This window comes from Ziziphus jujuba, chromosome 1 (genome assembly GCF_031755915.1).
Source record: "Ziziphus jujuba cultivar Dongzao chromosome 1, ASM3175591v1".
In the NCBI taxonomy this organism is placed as follows: domain Eukaryota; kingdom Viridiplantae; phylum Streptophyta; class Magnoliopsida; order Rosales; family Rhamnaceae; genus Ziziphus; species Ziziphus jujuba.
Genome location: NC_083379.1, coordinates 3446412 through 3473333, shown reverse-complemented (window position 1 = coordinate 3473333; position 26922 = coordinate 3446412). Strand labels below are relative to the sequence as shown.

Genomic DNA, 26922 nt, shown 5'->3' with positions numbered 1-26922 from the left:
ATATTTAATTGGTCGTGCTGGTTTTTGTTGTAGCCTTAATGATTTGCATCTATATATCCATGTTGCTTAGTTGGAAAATAGTATTTTTCCATCTTATACAATAATAAAATGTTGTAAGAAATTTGAAAGATATTCGATATTGTGTTCATGGAAGTGTTGTGTAGTGCCACACCAAGTCTGTCCCCTAAGATACGTAACAATGATATATATATATATATATATTGTTAAGTCCATGAATGATCATAGAATGCTATCGAGCTTCTATCCCTGAAATTGATATATCATTAACAGTGTAGGCTCCTGGATTCTCTGACATGTTTTTTTTATCTGCTCTTTTGAGGATAGAGAAAGCTGGTTGTTTTGGATGTGGGGGAGTTACTGCATATCCTCCAAGTATTGACACAACATCTGCCATGTTTGGTCTATCTGGTGCTACTTCTTGCACACACAAGAGAGCAACTTGGGCACGCCGTATAAATTCATCTGTCGAATTACATGTTTCTGCTTTTGCCTTATATTTAGTGGTTGTTGCTGCTGCCGAGCCTGCTGTGTTGCTGCTGGTGGTGTTGCTGGTGCTCCTGTATTGCTGCTGGTGCTGTTGTTGGTGCTGCCGAGCTTGTTGTGTTGCTGCTGGTGCTCCTGTATTGCTGCTGGTGCTGTCGAGCTTGCTGTGTTGCTGCTGGTGCTCTTGTATTGCTGCTGGTGCTGTTGCTAGTGTTGCCGAGCTTGTTGTTGCTGCTGCCGAGCTTGCTGTGTTGCTGCTGGTGCTCCTTTATTGCTGTTGGTGCTGTTGCTGGTGCTGCCGAACTTGTTGATGCTGCTGCCGAGCTTGCTGTGTTGCTACTCGTGCTGTTGCCGAGCTACTGTATTGCTGCCGAGATACTGTTTACGTGCACTGTTTACGTTCACTGTTCACCTTAGTTTAAATTTTTTGCTATAATATCTGCGTATAAACATCAATCTCTAGCTTGTGTTGCTGCCGAGCTACTGTTTATGTGTATTGTTTATGTGCACTGTTCATCTTTCTTTAAACATCTTTTTGTTTTTAGATTTTTAAAAATTTTTTTTTCCTAAAATACTGTGTATAAACATCAATTTCCATCTTGTGTTGCTGCCGAGATACTGTTTACGTGACTGTTCATGTGCACTGTTCACGTGCAGTATTCATCTGTGTTTAAACATCCTTTCTTTTTTTTTTAGATTTTTTTTAAAATTTTTTTTGGGGCTAAAATACTTGTGCATAAACATCAATCTCAAGCTTGTGTTGCTGCCGAGATACTGTTTACGTGACTGTTCATGTGCATTGTTTATCTGTGTTTAAACATCCTTTTTTTTTTTAGATTTTTTTTTATTTGGCTAAAATACCTGTGTACAAACATCAATCTCCAGTTTGTGTTGCTGCCAAGCTATGTTGCTGCCGAAATACTGTTTACGTGACTGTTCACGTGCACTGTTTATCTGTGTTTAATCATCCTTTTTTTTTTTAGATTTTTTTAAATTTTTTTTGGGGCTAAAATACTTGTGTATAAACATCAATCTCCAGCTTGTGTTGGTGCCGAGCTATGTTGCTTCCGAGATACTATTTATGTGACTGTTCATGTGCACTGTTTATCTGTGTTTAAACATCCTTTTTTTTTTATAGATTTTTTTTGGCTAAAATACCTGTGTATAAACATCAATCTCTAGCTTCTCTTTCCTGCTAACTGAAGTAAACCACATTGGTAAATAAACGGCAAAGTAGACTAAAAAGCAAACTAGCATAGATTTAGTTAAATAATCAAACAAGACTTCATGTTTCCAATACATGGCAATTTAAGAAGTCCATAATCATAACTCAACTCTCTTTTAGTAACTAAGCTGATAGTTATTGCAATATGATAAAAAAAGAAAAAAAAATGTAAGAAAAAGAGGAATGTTTAAACACATGTAAACAGTTTACATGAATAGTATGCGTGAACAGTAATCACGAAGCTTGCTTTCTTAAGTTTCTTGCTTTCTTAAGTTTTCTGTACTAGTTTGTACTATGGCTTTTTTATCCTAGTTAACAAATATACCAACCAATGACAGAATCCCATGAAAATAATCTAGTTTTCTACAAAACCAACGAACAAAATATCAGCTTTTTGTTCTCTGCAGAATTTACCACAGCATTGAGCATCCTATTCCTTAGAGCATTTTCCTTTTTTGTTTCGATTATTAATGTCCCATAGGATATTTCTGTGTGCTTCATCTAGCTTATGACTTTTTAGATCTTTTTTTTAGATGCCAATCTATCCATTGACAAACACACCTAAGTAGAGGCTAGAAAATTCCTAATAAGCATAAGTCCAATAAACAAGCATAGAAAAAACATGAGAAAGATGAAATAAATAGGCCAATAAGTCTTCTAACAAATAAACTAAGGTGGTGAAGTACAATGTGGCATTTTAGAAGTAAATCAATAACATGACAGATTAGAATATTGAAGTAGAGCAAAATGGCAGTGGTATGTGGAAGAACATAATCTGTTGCAAAAATGGCTGCTCTTCTCTTCATTTATCATGATGTACAGAAATTAAACGTTCTAAACATAAAGAGTAGCACGTGTATATACGAAAAAACCAGTATACATTCAATCCAATAATCAAAACACATCTCTATTTTATATAATTAGCTGATAGTGCTTGCTATAAGATAGAAAATCCCAAACAAGCACACCAAAATAAAAAAACAACTTCTTCTCCCAAATCTGTTGCAAGATAGGTCATCCTTTCATTTTCTCATGCAGACCTGCCAAAGTCCAGCAAGTCCTTAGATTAGCAGCATGTTAGTTCAATAAAATATCGAAGACCATACGATACCACTTAGTTTCATACCTGTGGAAGACAAACTATCAGCTTTAGAATCATATTCCGAGGCGTGCTGAGGACTTTCCTCATTTTGTGAGGACCTATATAGATGAGCAGCATGGTTTGTACAAAGTATGATCATACAAATTGCATAAGAATAATAAATAGTAAATGTATTATTTTCTTACGGATTGTTGAGGAGTGGACAGTTTCTTTTGTCGTGCGATTGCCCAATTTTTCCACATCCATTGCAACGTCGACCTCTATATTTTGTGGCATTTGTTGCCTTCTCCTTTCCCCTTTTTAATCTTTGTCCGCATCCCTTTGCCCTCACAGCAGATGGGTCTTTCAAAGCCTCATAGTCATGAGCAGTGCTACCTTTTTCAGAAATGCCTCCACTTTTCGTGTTGCTAACTATGGATTCAATCTTGCCTAGCAAACTTTCAAGACCATCATTCACAATTACACTTGCCTCATCATATATTATGGCTTTATCAATGACTTCCGAAGCAAGTTGGAATAGTTTAGCTCGCCAAGTCAACATTGAACTATGCTGTCCACCTATCTCAACACCTTGATTATCTGTTATTATTTGACATTTTGCACCTCTAGTCCACCTTTTCATTATATATTGATTTGGCAAAGGAATGTTACCAAACAGTCTCAAGAATGCCAAGATATGTCTACAGGGAAGTCCTTCACTCTCAAACTTCTTACATGTATAAGATGCAAAGTCCAATTCTTTATCATAAGCAATTTCCCGCACTCTACGAACATGTTCTTTTGGACTACTCTCGACCACATACATTTTGTGTGTAGCATTTTCACGAACAAATTGTGGCATTATTACTAAGCTATTCCACAACTCATCTTGAAACTTAAGAAAAATCTTGCGTGTGTAAATCTCAGCCATTTGCTTTTCCATTTCCAATGGCAATTTCAAAACAAGCTTCTCATTAATATATATATATATATATAAAGGATGTTTAAACATAGATAAACAGTGCACATTAACAGTCACGTAAACAGTATCTCGGCAGCAACACAACCTGGAGATTGATGTTTATACACAGGTATTTTAGCCCCAAAAAAAATTTTAAAAAAAGAAGGATGTTTAAACATAGATTAACAGTGCATGTGAACAGTGCACATGAACAGTCACGTAAACAATACCTTGGCAGCAACATAGCTCGGCAGCAACACAAGTTAGAGATTGATGTTTATACACAGGTATTTTAGCCCCAAAAAAATAAAAATAAATCTTAAAAAAAAAACAAAAGGATGTTTAAACATAGGTGAACAGTGCACGTAAACAATACACGTAAATAGCAGCTCGGTAGCAACACAAGCTGGAGATTCATGTTTATACACATGTATTTTAGCCAAAAAAAAAAAAAAATTAAAAAAAAATCTAAAAAAAAAGATGTTTAAAGACAGATGAACAGTGCACATAAACAATACACGTAAACAGTAGCTCGGCAGCAACACAAGCTGGAGATTGATGTTTATACGCAGATATTTTAGCAAAAAAAAAAAAAATCGAAAAAAAAAGAGATATTTAAACACAAGTGAACAGTGCACGTAAACAGTAGCTCGGTAGAAACACAGTAGCTCGGCAACAGCACTAGGAGCAACACAGCAAGCTCGGTAGCAGCAATAACAAGCTCGGCAGCACCAGCAACAGCACCAACAGCAATACAGGAGCACCAGCAACAGCACCAGCAGCAACACAGCAAGCTTGGCAGCAGCAACGACAAGCTCGGCAGCACCAGCAACAGCACCAATAGCAATATAGGAGCACCAGCAACAGCACCAGCAGCAACATAGCAAGCTCGGCAGCAGCAACAACAAGCTCGGCAGCACCAGCAGCAATACAGGAGCACCAGTAGCAACATAGCAAGCTCGACAGCACCAGCAACATCACCAGCAGCAATACAGGAGCACTAGCAGCAACACAACAAGCTCGGCAGTAGCAACAACAAGCTCGGCAGCACCAACAACAGCACCAGCAGCAATACAGGAGCACCAGCAACACCACCAGCAGCAACACAGCAGGCTCGGCAGCAGCAACAACCACTAAATATAAGGCAAAAGCAGAAACATGTAATTCGACAGATGAATTTATACGGCGTGCCCAAGTTGCTCTCTTGTGTGTGCAAGAAGTCGCAGCAGATAGACCAAACATGGCAGATGTTGTGTCAATGCTTGGAGGATATGCAGTAACTCCCCCACATCCAAAACAACCAGCTTTCTCTATCCTCAAAAGAGCAGATAAAAAAAAAACATGTCAGAGAATCCAGGAGCCTACACTGTTAATGATATATCAATTTCAGGGATAGAAGCTCGATAGCATTCTATGATCATTCATGGACTTAACAATATATATATATATATATCATTGTTACGTATCTTAGGGGACAGACTTGGTGTGGCACTACACAACACTTCCATGAACACAATATCGAATATCTTTCAAATTTCTTACAACATTTTATTGTTGTATAAGATGGAAAAATACTATTTTCCAACTAAGCAACATGGATATATAGATACAAATCAGTAAGGCTAAAACAAAAACCAGCACGACCAATTAAATATAACGGCATTTTAGAAGTTCACCTCTGTCTCCTTTTGAAGGGGTGCTAGCGCTGAAAGAAGAAATTTGACATCAGGTCGATCTCTAGCCTCATATTGAAGACACGTTGAGGCCAGTTCAACCAATTCGGTCGCATCTTCATTGGCATACTACCCTTCTAAGGATGAATCCATCACTAGCAACAAATTTTTTCCCCTTCTCAAGTCCAAAGCTTGGGGAAGCAGCAACAAGATTAAATGAAATCACAATTTCACATTGCATGCTCATATAAACTCTGGTTTAGCTATAACATGGTGAAATAGAAGCTCAGAAACAAATAACAGGAACACAAAAAGAGGGCTGAAAATTTCTTTTGGCCCCATGATCATGCATAATTATGCATAATTATTTAAGAAAAAAAGCTTCATCATTATAGAAGGTGTAAAGTATTAAGTTCCTTATACTGGCATGCAACCTCTTACTACACTTTGGTTTGACATCTTATTTACCTTATCCAAATAACTAGAAACCGTTTCCAATTTGCCAAGTTTTGGACCAAATAAGGAATCTTCTTCCCATTGGCTCAATTTGATTTTGTTATTTGCCAAACGGGAGAGGTTGGGAGCATTGAAACTGATAAGGCAATCACAAAAGACTATCATCCAGCCATATATTATTGACAGCAAAGAAAATCAAATAAAAAATGTTTTGCCCGGGTTTGATTAATTTATAAAGCAGATAACTTTTAATATGCAAATGCTGTCACAGGACCTTTTTTCTTTCTTTTTGAAATTAAATTTCATCACAAGACTAGCAAGCATGGTATTATTTTACCTAGAAAAGACAGGTACTCAACTAACAAGTGAAACTCAAAGAAGGTTAAGATAGCGGTGAGTGATCAATGACGAAATAAAGAATGTATCCTGCATGGCTTGGAGGGATATGCTTTCCGCTCAGAAGGTCTAGCAGAACAGTTACATAACTGTATATTACACTCTCCGAGATGACCCTACCTGCATAAATTTAGCCCCTGAAGTGTTGAAATCTAATAGCCACAACCAAGAACAAGAAGCAATAAATCAATAAAATAAAAAAAGAAAAAATGCAGAGGTTTTCTTAATTGTTACAAGTGTAGCAAATGCAAGCTCTACCAACTATTTAAAAGATGGTCAATGTTGACAGTAAAATATCCCATATTACAAAGTACAAAACCAATATATCCTTTTCACCATACAACAAATTACGAACCAATAAAAGTACATCTAGTCATAACTCATAATCAATATCTTCCTTGGCCCTTCTACGAAAGTTGACAAAAAGGTTTAATCCAGTGAATGCATTATTTTTCCCACTTCATTGTGACAAAATTTTTTGGAAGACAAACTTAGATTTGAATTATGTAAGCTCAACCCTCAATAAGACATTTCTCAGTTGGTGGAATCATCCTGACAATAAGAATGGATTTAGTACATGATGCTCCTCAAACATTTTGAATTAATACAGCTCACTATAAATTATCAGCGAATTGAATTAAATGAATATAAACTTCAGTTTGGCCACTGATTCTGCAATTTAAGTTTACATAGAAAGAGCAATTGCTTCTATTTAGATAACTATAATAATGCAATATATATCACTGTCCACATTGCAATTAGAAGCAACCATTAAGGCACTGTAAAGACTGATGCTCAAAGTCAACATAGCTTAGACCAAGAGATTTCTCTTTATCTCAATTCTAAGGATGATAGCTGCTTCACGACTGGGGTTTACTTTGGCAGTCAACCCTCAACATTTTGGGTCAGCCATTAGTTTCATAAACTGACACACCATTTATCCAGAGGTAAGGACCAATCTTACAACCACAGGGGCTCAAACAAGTGATAAAGGTCTATTGCAATTTGCATCTTGATCCAAATCCAGTTTTTATAGTTTTGTACTATATTCATTGCAATTTGCATCTTGATCCAAATCCAGTTTTTATAGTTTTGTATTATATTCATTGACTGGTTTCTAAATTTTTCAAGTTGGATTACAGGAGGATCTTGACTATTTCTTTCTTGTATTTGTCTTGACAACTCTCTTCACTTTTCACTGTATCAATAACAATTCTTCATTCTTCTCCATTTCTCCCAATAGTTCACTTTTACTCTAATTAATGTCTATATCCCATATTAGAAATGAATATCTGTTTACATTTAAATCCCTTTATCAAATAAAAATCAAAGAGAAGGCATTAACAATGTAAGAAAAACTAGCATATCTGTCCTCAGAAACTCAGGTGGAGTATAAGCCAGGTTAGTGCTATAGCTTTTTCCATCTCGACTATTCTTCATAAGGCCAAAACTAGATAACCGTGGGTCACCATCCTATCATTTATAAAAAACATAAAAAAAAAATTAAGTTGAACAAAAGTCCAGTTGGTTCATAGATAACGCCACAATTTATGCTCCTTCTAGAGATGAATGAGGCAAATAATGAACAGGATGAGAAAAGTTTATAAAGAAAAATAAAAAGAAGCAAAAGGATATCAATTCAACATCTTAAACGCTATACAAATTTTCAGTAAACAAGGATAAATATCTCTCTACTATAACAATTTCTAGCCTTTATTTCCACCAATCATTTTTAAAAACCTCTCTAGCTTTGCATAAAGAAGGTGCATTTAGAATATGGACAATTTAAATTTCTCCACTATAGCTTGCCCCACCTGCACTTTCTTGTTAAATCAAATGTAAAAATGAAGTGCACACAAGTTGATTGTCTTGTAAAGATGCAGATTGTGTTTAAATATGTATACACTACCTCGTCAAAGAGGACTCTGTATGCATTCAAGTCATGATATATTTTTTGGTTTTCCGTGTTGCAATGATCAAGTGCTTGTGCAATGTAGTATGCAACTCTCACACGCATCTCCCATGGCAGTGGCTGTTTCTCCCCTAAAACAAAAAACTTATATTGAGAAAAAGCACGATAAAAGGGAGACCAGGAATACATGGCCAGCAACAATTTAATAAAATAAGAACAGTCACACTTGCAATAAAACATCAATTGCTAAAAATATTGTAAAAAGGATAGGAAATAATACATTAAAAAAAAAAAAACCACAGTCCATAGAGCTAATATATTTAAAGGACAAAACATCTCAAAGGAACAATATCATAGAAACTTGAATGAGTAAAATCCAGTACTACTGGTTTCACTATTGAGTAACTTGTAGTTTAAGATTAATTTCTCTTTGCGTCTTTTATTATATATGAATTTTTAATTTTGAATCTCTCTATTAGTAGATTCCTTGTCACTAACTATCCTTGATTAAGACCAACTTATGGTTTAACCGCCAGAATAAATAAAAATAAATACATAAATAAAATAATTCATTGAAATGGTATGAAATTAGAGGGTCCACAAAAATCAACAGTGGTTATATCCATAAAGACCAAAGAAATATACAGTGAAAGAGATGCTTGAAGAGAGTATCATTAGGCTTATACTCCGCTACTAACAACCGCTCGTCTCCCTCAGCACATCATCCACAAAAATCTAACAAGCTTCTCAACTCTAGATATTGGAGCCACAATCTTAAAAAAGAAAGCAATTTCTTGAATATTTGCTCCCAGTAAACAATGAAATCCATAGAATAAACAAAATAATTCAAAAGAGCTTATTACATTATGATTTCTAGAAGCCTAAGTAAATAAGAATAACTATATACATTAAGTGATTACCCAAAAAAAATAAAAAATAAAAACACTTTAAAAGCAATGAAACAAAAAGAGAAACATTACTATTATTTTTTTTTAAAAGAACAGAACTGAACCAGAATGAAAAATAAAATAAAATATATATATATATATATATATATATATATAAAACATAAAAACACAAACAAAGGTATAGAAAAATCAAAATGAAGGAGAGGAAGGAAGGAATGGCAAAGAACCCACACTCCAACGGCAAGGCACTAACGGCGGCGACTCTTTCTGGTTTCGAAGGGTGGCTGGTTGGGCTGGGTTTGAGATTTTTGAAATAATTAGGTCGGTGGCTGGTTGGGCTGGTTTCGAACGGGGAGATGCGAGCGGAAAGGGGGTGGAAGCAGAGGAGAAGAGGAATTTTGGCAAAGGTGGTTCTAGCTGATGCGAGCGGGAATGCGACCTGCTGTGAGCGGGAGGGAGATTTTGCCAAAATTCTCACGTGAGAGTTGCAATTCCATCTGGACCATTGACGCCAGGTATGAAAATCCAATGGTCTTTATTCTCTCACGTTTTTGGTCCATAAAGGATGCATGTGGTCGGTCCTTACTCTAGGCTTTCCCTATATATATATACAGAGAGGCTAGCCTGAGGACCCACCGCATGGGTTATATGCGGACCAAACATGTGATGAAATTTCCTGCCTTTCGATTTGCACTGCTGGCATCTACGGCCTAACTTCAAAGCAACTCTCACGTGAGAATGGCTGGCCAAATTTCCCCTGAGCCCTTCCCGCTCACATTCCCGCTCTCACCAGCTCGAAAGGACTTTGCCAAAATTTCCAATCGCACCAGCAGCAACCAGCCAAAATTCCCAATCGCACCAGCAGCAACCAGCATTGCCATCCTTGCAAACCCATCAGATTGCACCACCATATAGAGAGGCTAGCCTGAGGATCGACCACATGCCTTACGTGCGATCCAAAAATGTGATTAAAATTGGGCCCTCCGATCTGCACATTTGGCATCAACGGTCCTGGACAAAAGCTGGTCTCACGTGAGAATTCTCTTCTCTTCTCCCATTTGCAGCTTTGTTTCTCTGGCCAGATCTCCCATTTCCCATTTGTAAATTCCCTTCTCTTCTCCTCCCATTTCTCCTCCCATTCACAGCTTCATTTCTCTTCTCCATTCCAGTGACGTTGCAAGCCACCGATCTCCAATTCTTGGGATAGCCGTTCAGCCCCACCCATGCCAGCCCTACCCCAGAAAAAATCTACAACTTCTTTGCTGCTTCCATCGGTCACCGGCCAGCCCTACCCCAGATTTTCATCATTTTCCTTTTGCTTATCTTTGTTTTTGTTCTTTATAAATGAAATTCAGCAATCTTTGTTACTATAGTTTCAGATCGGTTACCAGAACAGTGGAAGAAAATATTTAAATTATTTTGACTTTTTTTTTTTGGTTCCCTATGAATATTGATAAGGCCTGTGTCGAAATGGTTTAATTTGTTTTTCATATTGAGAAGAGCTTTTTGTTCCCTCAACATCCAGATATGATTTATCAATAAATAGGCTTGTTGAAAGTTCAAACTTGGCTGCTTCTACCTACCAGCCCTGCCCCTAATTTTCAACTGTTTCCACTATCGAGAGTGGTAAATTCATTTAGGCAAAAGAAGGGGAAGCTAAACTAGAAAAAATATATGTACATATCAGTGAAGTTCGTCGTTTATCTTTGCAAGTGGAGAAATCTAATAATATGCTTGAAGCAATTCAGAAAAATACCAAGAGGAGCGACCAATATGACATTAAGACTGTCATATTTCTTGTACTTTTATTATTTATTTTCTTTAAAATGTTAGCCTAGTAGTGTAGTCAAGCAATATATATGTTTTTTCAGTTGGTAAACTAATTATGTAGCACCATATGTATCCTGTTAAGCTCGCTGTATGTTTTGTTTCTATTATGTTGATGTTCAGATTCCTATTTTGGTGAAGCTTTATCTGTACCTCTTGCTGTACAGCCATGCCTCCCTCTCTCTCTCTTTCTATAATTCATTACAACTTGCATGGCTTTGGAAAAAGCAAATAATATTAGTTTAGTTTATTCATTGTTACAGCTTGCATGGCTATTGCTGGTGCTGTCGAGCTTGCTGTGTTGCTGCTGCTGCTGTTGCTGTTGCTGGTGCTGCTGTATTGCTGCTGGTGCTGTTGCTGGTTCTGCTGAGCTTGCTGTGTTGCTGCTGGTGCTGTTGCTGGTGCTGCTGAGCTTGCTGTGTTGCTGCTGGTGTTGTTGCTGGTGCTCCTGTATTGCTGTTGGTGCTGTTGCTGGTGCTGCCGAGCTTGTTGTTGCTGCTGCTAAGATTGCTGTGTTGCTGCTGGTGCTGTTGCTGGTGCTCCTGTATTGCTGCTGATGCTGCCGAGCTTGTTGTTGCTGCTGCTGAGCTTACTGTGTTGCTGCTTGTGCTGTTGCTGGTGTTGCTGTATTGCTGCTGGTACTGTTGCCGGTGCTGCCGAGCTTGTTTTTGCTGCTGCCGAGCTTGCTGTGTTGCTGCTGATGCTGTTGCCAAGTTACTGTGTTGCTGCCGAGATATTGTTTATGTGCACTGTTCACATGCACTGTTCACTTGTGGTTAAACATCCTTTTTTTTTTTTAGATTTTTTTTTTGGGCTAAAATACTTGTGTATTAACATTAATCTATGCAAAGGCTATTAAAAAAATAAAAATAAAAAGCAATGATATCAATTTAATCTATTAACTCTATGTTTTATGCATATTAAGGGGATTATAATTATTCAAAATTCTTATTCAAGACTAAACTAAGCAATTTTGGAAACGGAACACAATAGGATATATATACATATGTCTTTGTGTGTGTGTGTGTGTGTGTAGATATAGGAATTACAGAATAAAATTACTTTGTGTTCCAATTATAACAAACTTATTTTCTCTTGTAGAGCATGCATGGATTGGCCATTCGTATACTCCAAAAACAAGTGGTGTAAATATCTCTTTCGTGTTAGTATTATGATAGACTAAGTGAATTGATTATTACACAATGAATAGTACACGTGAACAGTGGTATTTATACACCAGGAAAGAAAAACAACATGCATACATTCATGCTTTTTTTGCGAAAAGCATCATTTTCTAAATTTTCGAAAATCATCATGAAGATTGGCCTTCGTTCAAGTTATTTCTCAACCCAAATCACAATCCCACATTTAACAATTTCAGCTATGCAAGACTACATAAAATCACTAACATAAAAAATAGAACGAAAAAAAATTACAAAACATAAACTCACTCATTCACAGATACGAAGAGCCAGAATACAGACATGCAGAGTAGAAGATTATGAGCTGGTGGGTACAGAGAAGGGTGGCAATCGTGGTGCGAGCTAGTGCGTTTGCAAGATGGCAATGCTGTGGCAATGGTGGTGCGATCTAGTGGGTTTACAAGGATGGCAATGCTGGTTGCTGCTGGTGTGATTGGGAATTTTGCCTGGTTGCTGCTAGTGCGATTGGAAATTTTGGCAAAGTCCTTTCGAGCTGGTGAGAGCGAGAATGTGAGAGGGAAGGGCTCAGGGGAAATTTGGCTAGCCATTCTCACGTGAGAGTTGCTTTGAAGTTGGGCCGTAAATGCCAGCAGTGCAAATCGAAGGGCAGGAAATTTCATCACATGTTTGGTCCGCATATAACCCATGCGGTCGGTCCTCAGGCTAGCCTCTCTGTATATATATATATATATATATATATATACATATATATATATAGAAAGAGACTGAAGAAGAAGGTCGAGGAGTGTTAGATTGGAGAGAAGAAGCGGGAAATCGAGGGGGCAAAAAAAAAAAAAGGGGAAACGATGCCGCTAAGTTCGACGGTGATCGGAGCTCTGCTCGGATTAGGAACACAGATGTATTCCAATGCCCTCCGCAAGCTACCTTACATGCCCCTTACGATTTACCCTCAAATTTTTTTTTTCTAACCCTAATTATCCCTGTTTGTTTCCTTAGAATCTTTTTTTTTTTTTTGGGTTTAAAATTTCTCTCATTTTTGAATTTATTCTTGAAATTTTGGTGTTTATCTGATTCAGATCCTTAGCACGTGCTGGGGATGGGACTTGGGGCAGTGTTCGTAAACCAGCTGGTGAAATGGGATGCCAAGTTGCAGGAAAACCTCGATAAGATGCTAGAAAACGCCAAAGCTGCCAATGAGCGTCGCTATTTCGGTAGTCAATTTTCTCTTTCCTATTCAAAATTAGTTCCTTTTTCGCTCAATTTTAACTATTTTTTGTATGATCAAGATTGGATTCATATAGGGTAGCGCAATTTGCAGGAATTTGTATTTGAAGGACCTAGATGTCCTTCTTCTCCTTTGTGCCATGCTTATTTACGATGTGGGTTGGGGTTAGAAAATTTAAGCAACGTAAATTGACTCTTCCATTTCCTATTATTTTCGTTTTCGTAACTATTCTATCACTTATTAGTTATTACGATACAATTCATACTAGTTTTTAGTGTTTCTTTTGCAATTGCCCCATGTTTTTTCTTTGGAAGTCTTAACTATTTTGGTTTTCAAGTAATAATTTTAGGAATAGAGATGGATATTAATTTTAGAGTAGGGCAATACCGATCAAATAGTAGATATTGAATTGTCATTTGAAGTGAAAGCCGAGGGACTTTGAGATTGAGTTTATTGAAATTAGTATAACAAATAATAAAGGGAAGCAAAGCCTTAACTTGAATTTTGAGCAATGATTGATGATTATTTAAGTTTGAGATTAGGCTTTGACAGAGTTGGTTGATCACTCATCAATTGTTTTTCTCTTTTTGATTTTGGTCTTCACCTACTTGTTATCACTGTCTGACCGTATTGTAAGCGAAATTTGTGCTTGGACATTGTGTTGCCCTTATTTTCTACGTGATCTTCTGAGACTTGCTCTTAGTAAGCTAGTCTGCTGTCCATCATGCTGGTTTTATTGCAGGAAGTTCTCTGGGAAACTGTAACTATATTCTTTTGGTGGTTCTCACTTGGTGTCGTTTTAATATTCTGGAAACCTAATGTATGAAGTGGACATGTTCCACCATGCTTTCCAAGTTACAAAAATGAAGTTGATTATACTAATTTTTAATATTTATTTTTTATAGGTTATTTAGCTCTTGTTTGGCTTTGTACTTTTTTTTCCCCCCTCTATTTTTAAAAACTTTTTAAACTACATTATTGTGGTTTTAAACTAGAGAACATGTTTTGAGTACATGCCAGTTGTTTTCTCTATAAAATGTTTACTTCTTCAATTCAATCTTCTTATTCCTCTTCACCTTCTTCCCTTTGTCTCACCCAATGTCTATGGATCTTTCACTGTAAAGTGGATCAAGGGGATTCTATACTTGATTTGACCTTGCCACATTGGTAAGGATCCAATACTCCTGATGTAGGAGTATCCTATTAGCATGTGATGATATGAGGTTAAAGTGGTCTCTGCTCGAGTACTTGATGGGCTTGCCACGTAGTATTGTGTCTGGCAATACTTGTGGTTTCCATGGTTGCTTTCAAATCCTCTTTGCTTGTATGAAACTATGGGGGATAACACTAAGGTGTTTTTCCATTTTAGAGGTTGGATTTTAGCATGTGGTATTGTGCAAGTTGAAAAACATAACAGATGCAACACTAATGGTTTTAAGATGAGTGGATTGCCAGAGTAGGTGGTCTTTAAGATTTGGACGCTATTTTTCGGTTATCTTGAACCCAGAACTCAAGCATATTTGCTCTAACTTGAATCTTTTTCCTTGTTTTGCTATTTATTATTTATTTATTCATTATTGTTAAGTATTCTTTCTAGCATCTCATCTTTGCCAATTATTAAAATTGTTAATTGGAAAGATTTTTCTTTTTGCTGTGTCAAATTGGTATACTGTCTAATAATTTGACTCTACCCTTTATTAAGACTCTTTACACAATGTTCTATTTACTCTATCCCACTTTACTTTGGTAAGAATACTTGTCTATATTAATTAGAGATGTATGTTTGTTCATATAAATGCTATTTATATTTAATGTGTTACATGTTTGCTTCATATATATGTATGAAATTATTTGTTTATTTGATACATTGGAATAAAATGTTCTCTCAAGCAGTGAGAGTTTAATAATTTCAATAACATGCAGATGAAGATGATGCTTAGCTTGTGTTGCTAATGATTACGGGATTTTCAGGGAACATTTTCATCTTTTGCGAGAATGATGGTCCTGAAAGTTGTGGGCGCTTGTTTGCTTCAAATTAGTTCATCTGTTTGTAACGCATTAGAGACCTCATTCCCCCCTCCCCCCCCCCCCCCCCCCCCCCCCTCATTTTATAAATTTTGCTACACATAAAAGATGCTTGAATGATGTAAGCTGGTGGATGCAGTAATCACTGTGCGCGCTAATAAATTAAACAAATGGAGCGAAATTTTTCTTGCTGTAACATCGTGTTTATATAGGGTAAACATATATGGCCAATGCAAGGTAAACATGCATTAGGTGGAAAATGTCAAAAATAATATTATAAGGTTAAGGAAAATATTTAACATTGTCTTGTTAAAAATATATATATATATATATTCATCTTCATGAAAAACGTACGAGGACTTTTAATTTTTATAAATTTTTTAACTTTATTGGATTCTAGACTCCAAATATAGAGGTTTGGTTAGACCAAACATAGAAATATAATTTTAGAATAAGAATATACAAATAAGAATTTCCTATAAGTGGATTTTACTTTCATAAAACAAACTTCCTTTTCGTGTTTCTTTACTTGTCCTTGGAATGTTCTAAATGAAGGCTTATAGATTCTAGTGTTGGCTTTTTTCCCTTTTGATGATGATTTTTCAAAAAATCATAGCTAAAAATCTTTTTTGATTTTTGATTTTTGATTTTTTGAATTTTTGTCTTTAGTATGTTCCTTCTCTCTCTCTTTTTTTTTTTTTTGGCCCCCTAAGGTCAATCTTTGTTATTCCATTTATTTTTTCCCTTTTGAGCATTGTCCTGGAATTGATCGTAAGTAGAAAGATTTTTTTGTTTTTTTTGTTTTTTTGGGGGGGTGGGGTTAAGGGGCAAGTGGTGGATTTGCTTGCTTAATTAGGTTCTATGAATTTCAACTAGATACGTACCCGTACGATGCACGGTATATACAATTGTTATATATTATTTTGATAATAAATATAAAAATGAATTATAATCAAATCATATATAAAGTATCATAAAAATGATATTAAACTAAAATTTTCAATTCAACATAATTAATTTAAATTTTCAAAAACTTTTTCAAAGACCACATTAGTGATTGAATTGGTAGGTTTTCCATCTTTATCACAAATTAATATCTTCAATCCTTTCCTAGTTGTAACTCTGGAGACTACAACATATAACTGTCCATGACTGAAAACTGGTCTTTTAAGAAAAAGTTTGAGATGCGAAAGAGGTCGACCTTGGCTCTTATTAATAGTCATAACATGTGATACAACCAAAGGATATTGTCTTCTTTTAAACTTAAAAGGCAACCTTGGATCCGATGGAGTTAAAGTCATTTTTGGAATAAAAACTTTAAACCTCAGCATTGCTTCCTAAAATAACTTTCCACTTCGAGAACATGATTGCCAAGCCTTGTAATGACCAATCTAGTCCCATTGCAAAACCCCAAAGAATGATCGACATTTCTTAATAGCATAACGAGGACATCGACCTTCAATTTCAACTAATGATTAGGTATCCCAGAGCATTTTATAGCATTCAAAAATTCAGGTGTATGAAGATCTCCTATAAGATCAATGTTCGAATCAGATCTACAAGTTGCATCAGAATTTAAATATGTATTTTCCTCAGTTCGATTAAGGGAACTCACGTAGTCATTTATGGATTCAACAATGTCAAGAGTTGGAGCAAGTATGGCTCTTTCTTGCAAATATGATGGGTCATTAATATTCTCTGAGAAAGAAGGATACGTGCTATTTACAAAGATTGAAGCCTTTGGTGCAGCAACCTATGGTAATGGGATGGCACAAATCGTTTCCTCATGGCTCCTTTCATTTGACGCCATGTCGAGATTGAATCATCTCTAACTCTCCTTCTGGTATTTTGCTCATTGGTCCACCATTGGAGTGCGTAATGTCCAAACTCCATTGCTGCCAACTTCACCTTCTTACCTTCCGAATAGTTGTGGCAGTAAAAAATCATCTCCATTTTTTCTTCCCATTCCAAATAAGCTTCGGGATCGCTTTTACCCATAAAAGGTGGGATGTTAACCTTGATATTTCCCAAATCATCATCTGTATCTTCCCTCCTATATCTCCCATGGCCAGCTCTATCTTGGACAGCAAAAGTTTCATCTATACCTTCCTCAAAGTCTCCGTCGAATGGCTCCTCATAATATTCCTCTCTCGGCCTCTCGTGACCTCCTCGTCCTCGGCCTCATCCTCCATGGAATTCTTGCCTATTTCTTGTATTCGGCCTTCCTTGTGAGGCTTCTAGTCTTCCCACTTTTTGATTCACATGCTCAACTTGAGCAATAACCCGCTGTATTGACTCCAAAACAGCCCTCACGTCCACTTGGTCTCCACTCCCAGTAGCTCGGTGATCGCCATGGAATGCTACGGACTCCTCCTCATTGATCCTCAAAGGTGGATCTCCTCTCCTCATTCTTGATTCTGTCATGTTAGTATAATAATGCAATAGAAATAAAATAGGACCTTAACAATTTCACTCCCTTACGTGTTTCACTCAAATAAGGACTCGACACTCGTGTTTGCACACTTGTTTCGGTTTTTACCCTCTTTTAAGCTCACACACTCTTGCCTTTTTCCACTCAATTAATTATCTCAAAGTTCTAATTAAAACACCCACAAACAGCAATTAGTTCACTAGTATGTTTTAATTAAACTTATCAACAAAACGGAAGCAAAAAGTAGGCAATACCAAAAGAATCCAACAAATCCTAATTTTTTTCGGCTTTCTAGACAAGAAAACACAAAATAATGGGAAAATGTTGGAATTGTTGAAACTGCACCAGGTGGTAGTAGATTATGAGTTTAAGAATAAAATTCCAGAAAAAGAAATTCAAATACGAACAAGAATCAAATTGAACAAAAATATGGAATAGTGTCGGTTGTTGTTCTTGTAATTCAAGTTTTGTATCAATTCCTTTAACTAATTTTAATCCAAAAAATTTAAGCACCGAAAATATAAATATCCAGCAGCAAAAATAATTTCCCAGCAACTCAAATATTGAATAAATAATCAAAAGACCAGCAGCTCCAACAAATTTCCAGCAAACAAATCAAACTCTAACAAACCGAAATATATATTTTTTTTATTCGGCTTTACGTCTTCTTTTTTTTTTTTTTTTTTTTCACTCACGGAACATAAACAACTGCAGTAGCAAGAATAATTACCAAAATTGCAATTCCAACTCCAAAACAAACACCAAACCCGTGACCTCCAAATAAACACAAATGTGCAGTTTTTTTTTTTTTTTTTTTTTTTAATGTAGCCGCAAACTCTTTTTTTTTTTTTTTTTTTTTGAATATATGAATGCAAATTTCTAAGACTAAAACAGCAAAGGAAAATCAACAAAAACCAAAATTATGAAGAACAATGATAAAAGACAACCAACAAATTAGGAAACAAAAATACGATAAAACTAGGAAACCTACTTCAACTAGGAATGAAATTTTTTTTTTTTTTTTTTTAAAGATGCAGAACGTGTATGGATGGATGAAACCTTAACCTAATGCTAAAATGGCAGAATAACACAAAAAAAAAAAACAAAAAAAACAAATAAAGATAGATCAAACCTGAACACAATTTAGCTCTGATACCAAATGATACGAACCTAGGACGACCTGCTCCTAAACCCGTATTATATTAGCCCGGATCTCAATTAAGTTCAAGTTCTAATGGAATGGACCTCAACCCCTAACCAACCTATGGTTAGAAACCTTGGTATAACGTAGACGCCACAATAGGGGATGGAAAACCTATTGATAAGTCAAGCTAAAACAACCAATTCTCTAATGGTGTTTTAGGTGTTCTCAAAGAACAAAGAGATAATTAATCTCATAAGTATTTTCTTAATCAAATCAAAGTTTTTATTCTTATTGAAAAATAAGCTTTTAAATAGGCTACAAAGCCACGAAATAAAACCCTAGAACATAAAGAAAACCGGCCACCACACATAAAGAAACCTAGTTGGCCGAAACTATACTTCCTTTCCCAATCTAAGTTTAATTAATTAATTAATTCCTTTATATTAAATTAGGAATTAATTAATTTACAATGGAAAGAATAAAATAAAAACCTTCCTAAAGTTATTTGTCTAGAAAATAAATAAATAAAAGCCAAAAAGTAATGGTAGTTTCCTAAAACAAAAAGTAAAACAAATTAGGAAACTAAGAATGCTAGCTTTTTGATCAAGTTGACTTTGATCAATCTTTGACCTCTTTGAGCTTCAAATCAGCTTCTAGATTCTTTTTAGGATGCCAAATAAGCTGAACATGAAGTCCCACACATTGCCCATGCTTGGAAAAATAAGAAAAGGCTAATACAGTAAAATACAGTAAAGCCAGCAAGCAATACAGCAAATTCGGCCAAATTGTTGATGCTGTCCGTACAAGCCCTTTTTGATTGCATTTGAGGCTGCTTTAACTTGATTCCATGACCTCTTAGGCATATGTATTGAACCCATAAAGCATTGGAACCATTTCATGCTCCCCGGACTTCAAAAATGTACCAAAACTGTCACCCCGGTCCGTATCGGCTTCCACCACTTGGATGCTTAGAATAGGCTTTGTATCTTCAAGTATGGACAAGCTCTATTGAGATTGATTACCCCCTGCATAAATACTCCCAGGTTGTCCTTAAATCTCTTAATTTGAGCTCTTGTGATTGGCCTAGTCTTCACCCGTGTCGAGTCAGCACCCCAGTGGGTTATCGGTTGAGCAGGCTCGAGCGGAATCACATCATTCCCCTGCTCTTGAAAAGGATTTGTCCTCAAATCAAGATCATCACCTGCAGAAAAAGGAGTTAAATCAGCAACATGAAATGCAGCACTCATGTTATACTCACCCGGTAAATCAAGCTTGTAGGCATTCTTATTATTCGGCTCCAAAACTTGAAAAAGTCCATCCATAGGCGGCATGAGCTTTGACTTTCTTTGTTTAGGAAACCTTTCCTTTTGTAAGTGCAACCAAAGCAATTCTTCTGGATCAAACACTATTATGGCAAAATCTAGAAATACATGCTCATTATGGTAAAAATTACACTTTTTAAAGTTAGCGAACAATATTTCCCAAATTTTCAAATTACCACTAAGTAAAGCTCTCAACAATGCAGATAAAGTTCTATGCAATAAAGACATCTTTAAATAAGTATCTTTAAAATTCATGGTCAGCAATGATTTCTTATTCATAATTACTTTATTAACATTACCAAAGCTAAGATAAAAATTTATATTTTTCCTTTCTTGTCTTCCTTTTCCTTTCTCACTCACGGCCATCTCACCTTCCTCACTCTCGGCTTTTGCACCAAATTTCTCACTCTTGGTTTTATTAAAATTTTTCCACACAACCTGAGTATTAGAAGACTTACCTTGGACAGCAAGCTCACCTTTTCCCTCTTGATTGGATGGTAGTCCACTTGGAATTTCATTTGGGAAGACATCTCCAAATTCCTTCAAAAGAGAAATCATTGAACTTGGCAATTCAAGTTCTTCAAAGTTAGTTTGATCATTAAAATAATTTTCTTTATAAAGCATGAACAGAAAAGGTTTCTTACACTCAATAACCTTATTAATATCCCCTAAACTCAAATAAAAGTTGCTACTTGACCTTTCTTTTCTTTCTTTTTCTTTTTCCCCCTTGGATTGGCACAAACCTTCGGATTTCCCTTCCTTCTCCAAGCTCTCGGGTTTGCCACTTTCTTTCCCCTCTCTTTCAGTTTTTCCTTGATCTTTCCACTCAATATGAGTCTTAGAAACCTTATCTTGATCAGCAACCTCATTCTTACCTTCTTGAAATGATGGTGAAGCCGTTGGTGCAATACTTGCTTTTTCCTTAAGCTTTTCGGCTTCTCTCCTTTGTTGCATTTGTAATTGGTCTTTGTAAACCTCTTTAGGAGATAATGGTTCCAGCTTGACCTTCTTCCCTTTAAACCTGAAAACAATACTATTTTCTCGACCAAAATGAGTAGCATCTTTATCAAATTGCCATGACCTACCTAATAGTATATGTCCAGCAATCATGGGTACAATATCACACAAAACTACATCCTCATATCTACCTATATTAAATTTTACTTTGGCTTATTTATTCACTTTTATTTCACCACTATCATTAAGTTATTGTAATCTATAAGGTTCTGGATGTTTAATAGTTATTAAGCCTAATTTATCAACTACAAGATTACTTATCACATTAGTACAACTCCCACTATCTATAATCATGCGACAAATTTTACCTTGTATTTCGCAGCGAGTGTGGAAGATGTTTTCTCTTTGTATCTGCTCTTCATCCTTATAGACAGCAAGTACTCTCCTTGAAACCAAGCTCAACTCGGCATTAGATGTATCTACAAGTTCGGCTTCATCTTCATTGCAATCCTCCTCTTGCTCGGTTTCAGCCCCACTTTCTTCACTAGCAGATTCCCGCACACCATAACCCTTTAATACCATGATTCTTCTATTTGGGCATTGGCTGGCTATGTGTCCTCTTCCTTGGCACTTAAAACAAATTATTTCTCTGGATTTTTGAGGTTTAGGATCAGATTTTATCTCACCTCTAAGTGCTTGGACAGATTCGGTCTTGACCTCCCTTCTTGGCCGGTTGGTAGTTTCTTCTCCTAATTTCGGCTTCAACTTGTTTTCATAGGTAGAATTGTTTTTCCAGCCACTTGAACTTGTCCTCCCACTGCTAGAAACTCCTCCAAACCGTGCACTAACACCCCTCCTCTTGAATTGGTTCTCAAGCTTAATTGCTACATGCAACATCTCCTCCAATTCCAAGTATTGTTGTAATTCAAGTTGGTTGACAATGTCTCGGTTTAACCCTCCAAGAAATCTTGCCATGGTTGCCTCCCTATCCTCATTCATATTCAGCCTCATCATTAACATCTCCATCTCTTTGTAATAATCCTCCACGAACCTACTTCCTTGAGACAAAGATTGAAGCCTTTGGTGCAGCAACCTATGGTAATGGGATGGCACAAATCGTTTCCTCATGGCTCTCATTTGATGCCATGTCGAGATTAAATCATCTCCAACTCTCCTTCTGGTATTTTGGTCTTTGGTCCACCATTGGAGTGCATAATGTCCAAACTCCATTGCTGCCAACTTCACCTTCTTACCTTCCGAATAGTTGTGGCAGTAAAAAATCATCTCCATTTTTTCTTCCCATTCCAAATAAGCGTCGGGATCACTTTTACCCATAAAAGGTGGGATGTTAACCTTGATATTTCCCAAATCATTATCTGTATCTTCCCTCCTATATCTCCCATGGCCAGCTCTATCTTGGACAGCAAAAGTTTCGTCCATACCTTCCTCAAAGTCTCCGTCAAATGGCTCCTCATAATATTCCTCTCTCGGTCTCTCGTGACTTCCTCGTCCTCGGCCTCATCCTCCATGGAATTCTTGCCTATTTCTTGTATTCAGCCTTCCTTGTGAGGCTTCTAGTCTTCCCACTCTTTGATTCACATGCTCAACTTGAGCATTAACCCGCTGTATTGACTCCAAAACAGCCTTCATGTCCACTTGGTCTCCACTCCCGGTAGCTCGGTCATGGTCATGGAATGCTCCGGACTCCTCCTCATTGATACTCAAAGGTGGATCTCCTCTCCTCATTCTTGATTCTGTCATGTTAGTATAATAATGCAGTAGAAATAAAATAGGACCTTACCAATTTCACTCCCTTACGTGTTTCACTCAAATAAGGACTCAACACTCGTGTTTGCACACTTGTTTCGGCTTTTACCCTCTTTTAAGCTCACACACTCTTGCCTTTTTCCACTCAATGAATTATCTCAAAGTTCTAATTAAAACACCCACAAACAGCAATTAGATCACTAGTATGTTTTAATTAAACTTATCAACAAAACGGAAGCAAAAAGTAGGCAATACCGAAAGAATCCAACAAATCCTAATTTTTTTCGGCTTTCTAGACAAGAAAACACAAAATAATGGGAAAACGTTGGAATTTTTGAAACTGCACCAGATGGTAGTAGATTATGAGTTTAAGAATAAAATTCCAGAAAAAGAAATTCAAATACGAACAAGAATCAAATTGAACAAAAATATGGAATAGTGTCGGTTGTTGTTCTTGTAATTCAAGTTTTGTATCAATTCCTTTAACTAATTTTAATCCAAAAAATTTAAGCACCCAAAATCCAAATATCCAGCAGCAAAAATAATTTCCCAGCAACTCAAATATTGAATAAATAATCAAAAGACCAGCAGCTCCAACAAATTTCCAGCAAACAAATAAAACTCCAACAAACCGAAATATATATATATTTTTTTATTCGGCTTTACCTCTTCTTCTTTTTTTTTTTTTTTTTTTTCACTCACGGAACATAAACAACTGCAGTAGCAAGAATAATTACCAAAATTGCAATTCCAACTCCAAAACAAACACCAAACCCGTGACCTCCAAATAAACATAAATGTGCAGTTTTTTTTTTTTTTTTTTAATGTTGCCGCAAACTCTTTTTTTTTTTTTTTTTTTGAATATATGAATGCATATTTCTAAGACTAAAACAGCAAAGGAAAATCAACAAAAACCAAAATTATCAAGAACAATGATAAAAGACAACCAACAAATTAGGAAACAAAAATACGATAAAACTAGGAAACCTACTTCAACTAGGAATGAATATTTTTTTTTTTTTTTAACAGATGCAGAATGTGTATGGGATGGATGCAACCTTAACCTAATGCTAAAATTGCAGAATAACACAAAAAAAACAAATAAAACAAATAAAGATAGATCAAACCTGAACACAATTTAGCTCTAATACCAAATGATACGAACCTAGGACGACCTGCTCCTAAACCCGTATTATATTAGCCCGGATCTCAATTAAGTTCAAGTTCTAATGGAATGGACCTCAACCCCTAACCAACCTATGGTTAGAAACCTTGGTATAACATAGACGCCACAATAGGGGATGGAAAACCTATTGATAAGTCAAGCTAAAACAACCAATTCTCTAATGGTGTTTTAGGTGTTCTCAAAGAACAAAGAGATAATTAATCTCATAAGTATTTTCTTAATCAAATCAAAGTTTTTATTCTTATTGAAAAATAAGCCTTTAAATAGGCTACAAAGCCACGAAATAAAACCCTAGAACATAAAGAAAACCGGCCACCACACATAAAGAAACCTAGTTGGCCGAAACTATACTTCCTTTCCCAATCTAAGTTTAATTAATTAATTAATTCCTTTATATTAAATTAGGAATTAATTAATTTACAATGGAAAGAATAAAATAAAAACCTTCCTAAAGTTATTTGTCTAGAAAATAAATAAATAAAAGCCAAAAAGTAATGGTAGTTTCCTAAAACAAAAAGTAAAACAAATTAGGAAACTAAGAATGCTAGCTTTTTGATCAAGTTGACTTTGATCAATCTTTGACCTCTTTGAGCTTCAAATCAGCTTCTAGATTCTTTTTAGGATGCCAAATAAGCTGAATATGAAGTCCCACACGTTTCCCATGCTTGGAAAAATAAGAAAAGGCTAATACAGTAAAATACAGTAAAGCCAGCAAGCAATACAGCAAATTCGGCCAAATTGTTGATGCTGTCCGTACAAGCCCTTTTGATTGCATTTGAGGCTGCTTTAACTTGATTCCATGATATGTATTGAACCCATAAAGCATTGGAACCATATCATGCTCCCCGGACTCCAAAAATGTACCAAAACCGTCACCCCGGTCCGTATCGGCTTCCACCACTTGGATGCTTAGAATAGGCTTTGTATCTTCAAGTATGGAAAAGCTCTATTGAGATTGATTACCCCCTGCATAAATACTCCCAGGTTGTCCTTAAATCTCTTAATTTGAGCTCTTGTGATTGGCTTAGTCTTCACCCGTGTCGAGTCAGCACCCGAGCGGGTTATCGGTTGAGCAGGCTCGGGCGAAATCACATCAAATATGATGAGTTTAAAGTTGTGAGACTAATGTCTTGCCTACTTCCTTTTGGGATAACAGGCAAAATTTGTTTGAAATCTCCTCCAAACACAACAGTTTTACCTACAAAAGGTTGCTCCAAACTTATTATATTGCTAAATCTTAAAATATCTCTCATAGTCCTATCCAACGCTTCAAAATAATATCTATTCATCATAGGTGCTTCATCCCAAATGATAAGTTCGATTTTGACAATTAACTCAGCAAGTGGACTACCTTCTTTAATGTTGCAAGTTGAATATTCATTTAGAGCAAGAGGTATAGCAAACCTTGAATGTGCTGTCCTACCTGCTGGCAGAAGAGGAGATGCTATACCACTCGATGCTACAGTCAACACAATTTTCCCCTTTGATCTCAATGCTGCTGATAGAGTTTTCTAGATAAAAGTTTTCTTAGTACCTCTATATCCATACACAAAGAATATACCGGATTTGACACCTTCAACAGCACCCACGATTTACACTCGAATCGATCTTTCCTCCCATGGATGTAAAAGAAAACATGCTGTTGTCTGACCGAATATTTTCAAGAAAATGCTTGCTTTTGTCGTCTGCACCATAAAGTTGATACTTAAGAATTTAAGGAGGGTCTTGCATCAATGGAAGCTCCCCTTTCCCTTGCATACAACACAAAGAGAATTTTGATTTTGATGAATTGTAATCCTTTCTAACTCTTTCATCATACCAAAATAATTCACCACAAAATTCACATTTATTGCAAGGATCTCCGATATCCCAATAGTCTGCATTAAATTCATAAAGGGTAAATACTATTAAAATTCACATATAAGCAATTTTGCAATAAAAACAATAAAATCCTAAAAACATACCCATAGTTGAGAAGTCACCGCATTCCACTTCATCCCCTAAAAAGAGGTACAACAATTAGTAAGTAATCAAATTATAATAGTACATTTGCTTATGACAATTGGAATTCTGTATAATAATAATTGTACCATCATATTTGCAATCACCACTCCTTGCGACATCAGAATTTATAGGATTTTCATTACCTACAACATAGCAAATTAATGAGACTAAATAAATAATCATATAGTTTTAAATTAAAAAAATTAAAATAAGTAACTAATGTACTTTAAAAGGTTAGAATACACCAATAATATTCGATTGAATATTATGTACTGGCAAATCTATTTCCATGATCACTTCTGAAACGATAATTATGGATTTGACTAAAAAAGTCAATTAATAGTATTAATTTAAATAACCAAATTTTTTTTTTCATAAAGCACCGTACCATTATTTAAGTTGCATGTGCTTTTTGAAAAACCTTTAGAAACATGTTTATCTAAAGAAGTATTTGACATTGCAGTAAAACCTTCAACGATAGTTCCATTATTATTATGTGCTTCCCAGAAGATAGTGCATTTAATGGTGTAGATGTTTTGTTGCATTTATCATATCCAAAACTCCCTTGAGAGAAGTTGGTATTATTGACAAATGTGCAATGCCTTCCTTCTCTTTGCAAAAGTGCCACTAAATTGATATTTTCTATTAGTAAATCTTTATCTTTTGAAACTGCTTAAATGTAAATTAAATAAATAAATAAATATACCATATGTGACATCACTTAAAGGGGTTCTTGGGCAACTTTGTGAGCTTCT

General features: G+C 35.9%; 1 protein-coding gene and 3 pseudogenes across 1 annotated transcript; 1 reads left to right on the top strand and 3 right to left on the bottom strand.

Moving 5' to 3' along the window:
* Positions 1-2743: 2743 nt before the first annotated feature.
* On the bottom strand, positions 2744-3753 carry LOC132799668 (protein FAR1-RELATED SEQUENCE 9-like). Its single transcript, XM_060812108.1, has 3 exons — positions 3017-3753; positions 2856-2929; positions 2744-2769 (listed from the first exon to the last, which is right to left on the bottom strand). Exons 1-3 carry the CDS (start codon positions 3751-3753, stop codon positions 2744-2746), a joined length of 837 nt encoding a protein of 278 aa, XP_060668091.1.
* A 1682-nt stretch (positions 3754-5435) lies between these two features.
* Positions 5436-9997, bottom strand: LOC125419037 (serine/threonine-protein kinase BSK2-like; annotated as a pseudogene).
* Positions 9998-12904: 2907 nt separating this feature from the next.
* LOC132800393 (uncharacterized) lies at positions 12905-15397 on the top strand (annotated as a pseudogene).
* A 972-nt stretch (positions 15398-16369) lies between these two features.
* Positions 16370-26625, bottom strand: LOC132799650 (uncharacterized; annotated as a pseudogene).
* Between the last annotated feature and the right edge of the window lie 297 nt (positions 26626-26922).

What these genes read in the sequence shown, in the direction of transcription:
- LOC132799668 (XM_060812108.1), bottom strand. Translation starts at nt 3,753, where the DNA reads ATGGAAAAGCAAATGGCTGAGATTTACACACGCAAGATTTTTCTTAAG. An exon ending in TGTCCACTCCTCAACAATCC is followed by an intron (nt 2,930 to 3,016) that starts GTAAGAAAATAA and finishes TCATCTATATAG; the next exon opens with GTCCTCACAAAATGAGGAAA. An exon ending in TGATAGTTTGTCTTCCACAG is followed by an intron (nt 2,770 to 2,855) that starts GTATGAAACTAA and finishes GGACTTTGGCAG; the next exon opens with GTCTGCATGAGAAAATGAAA.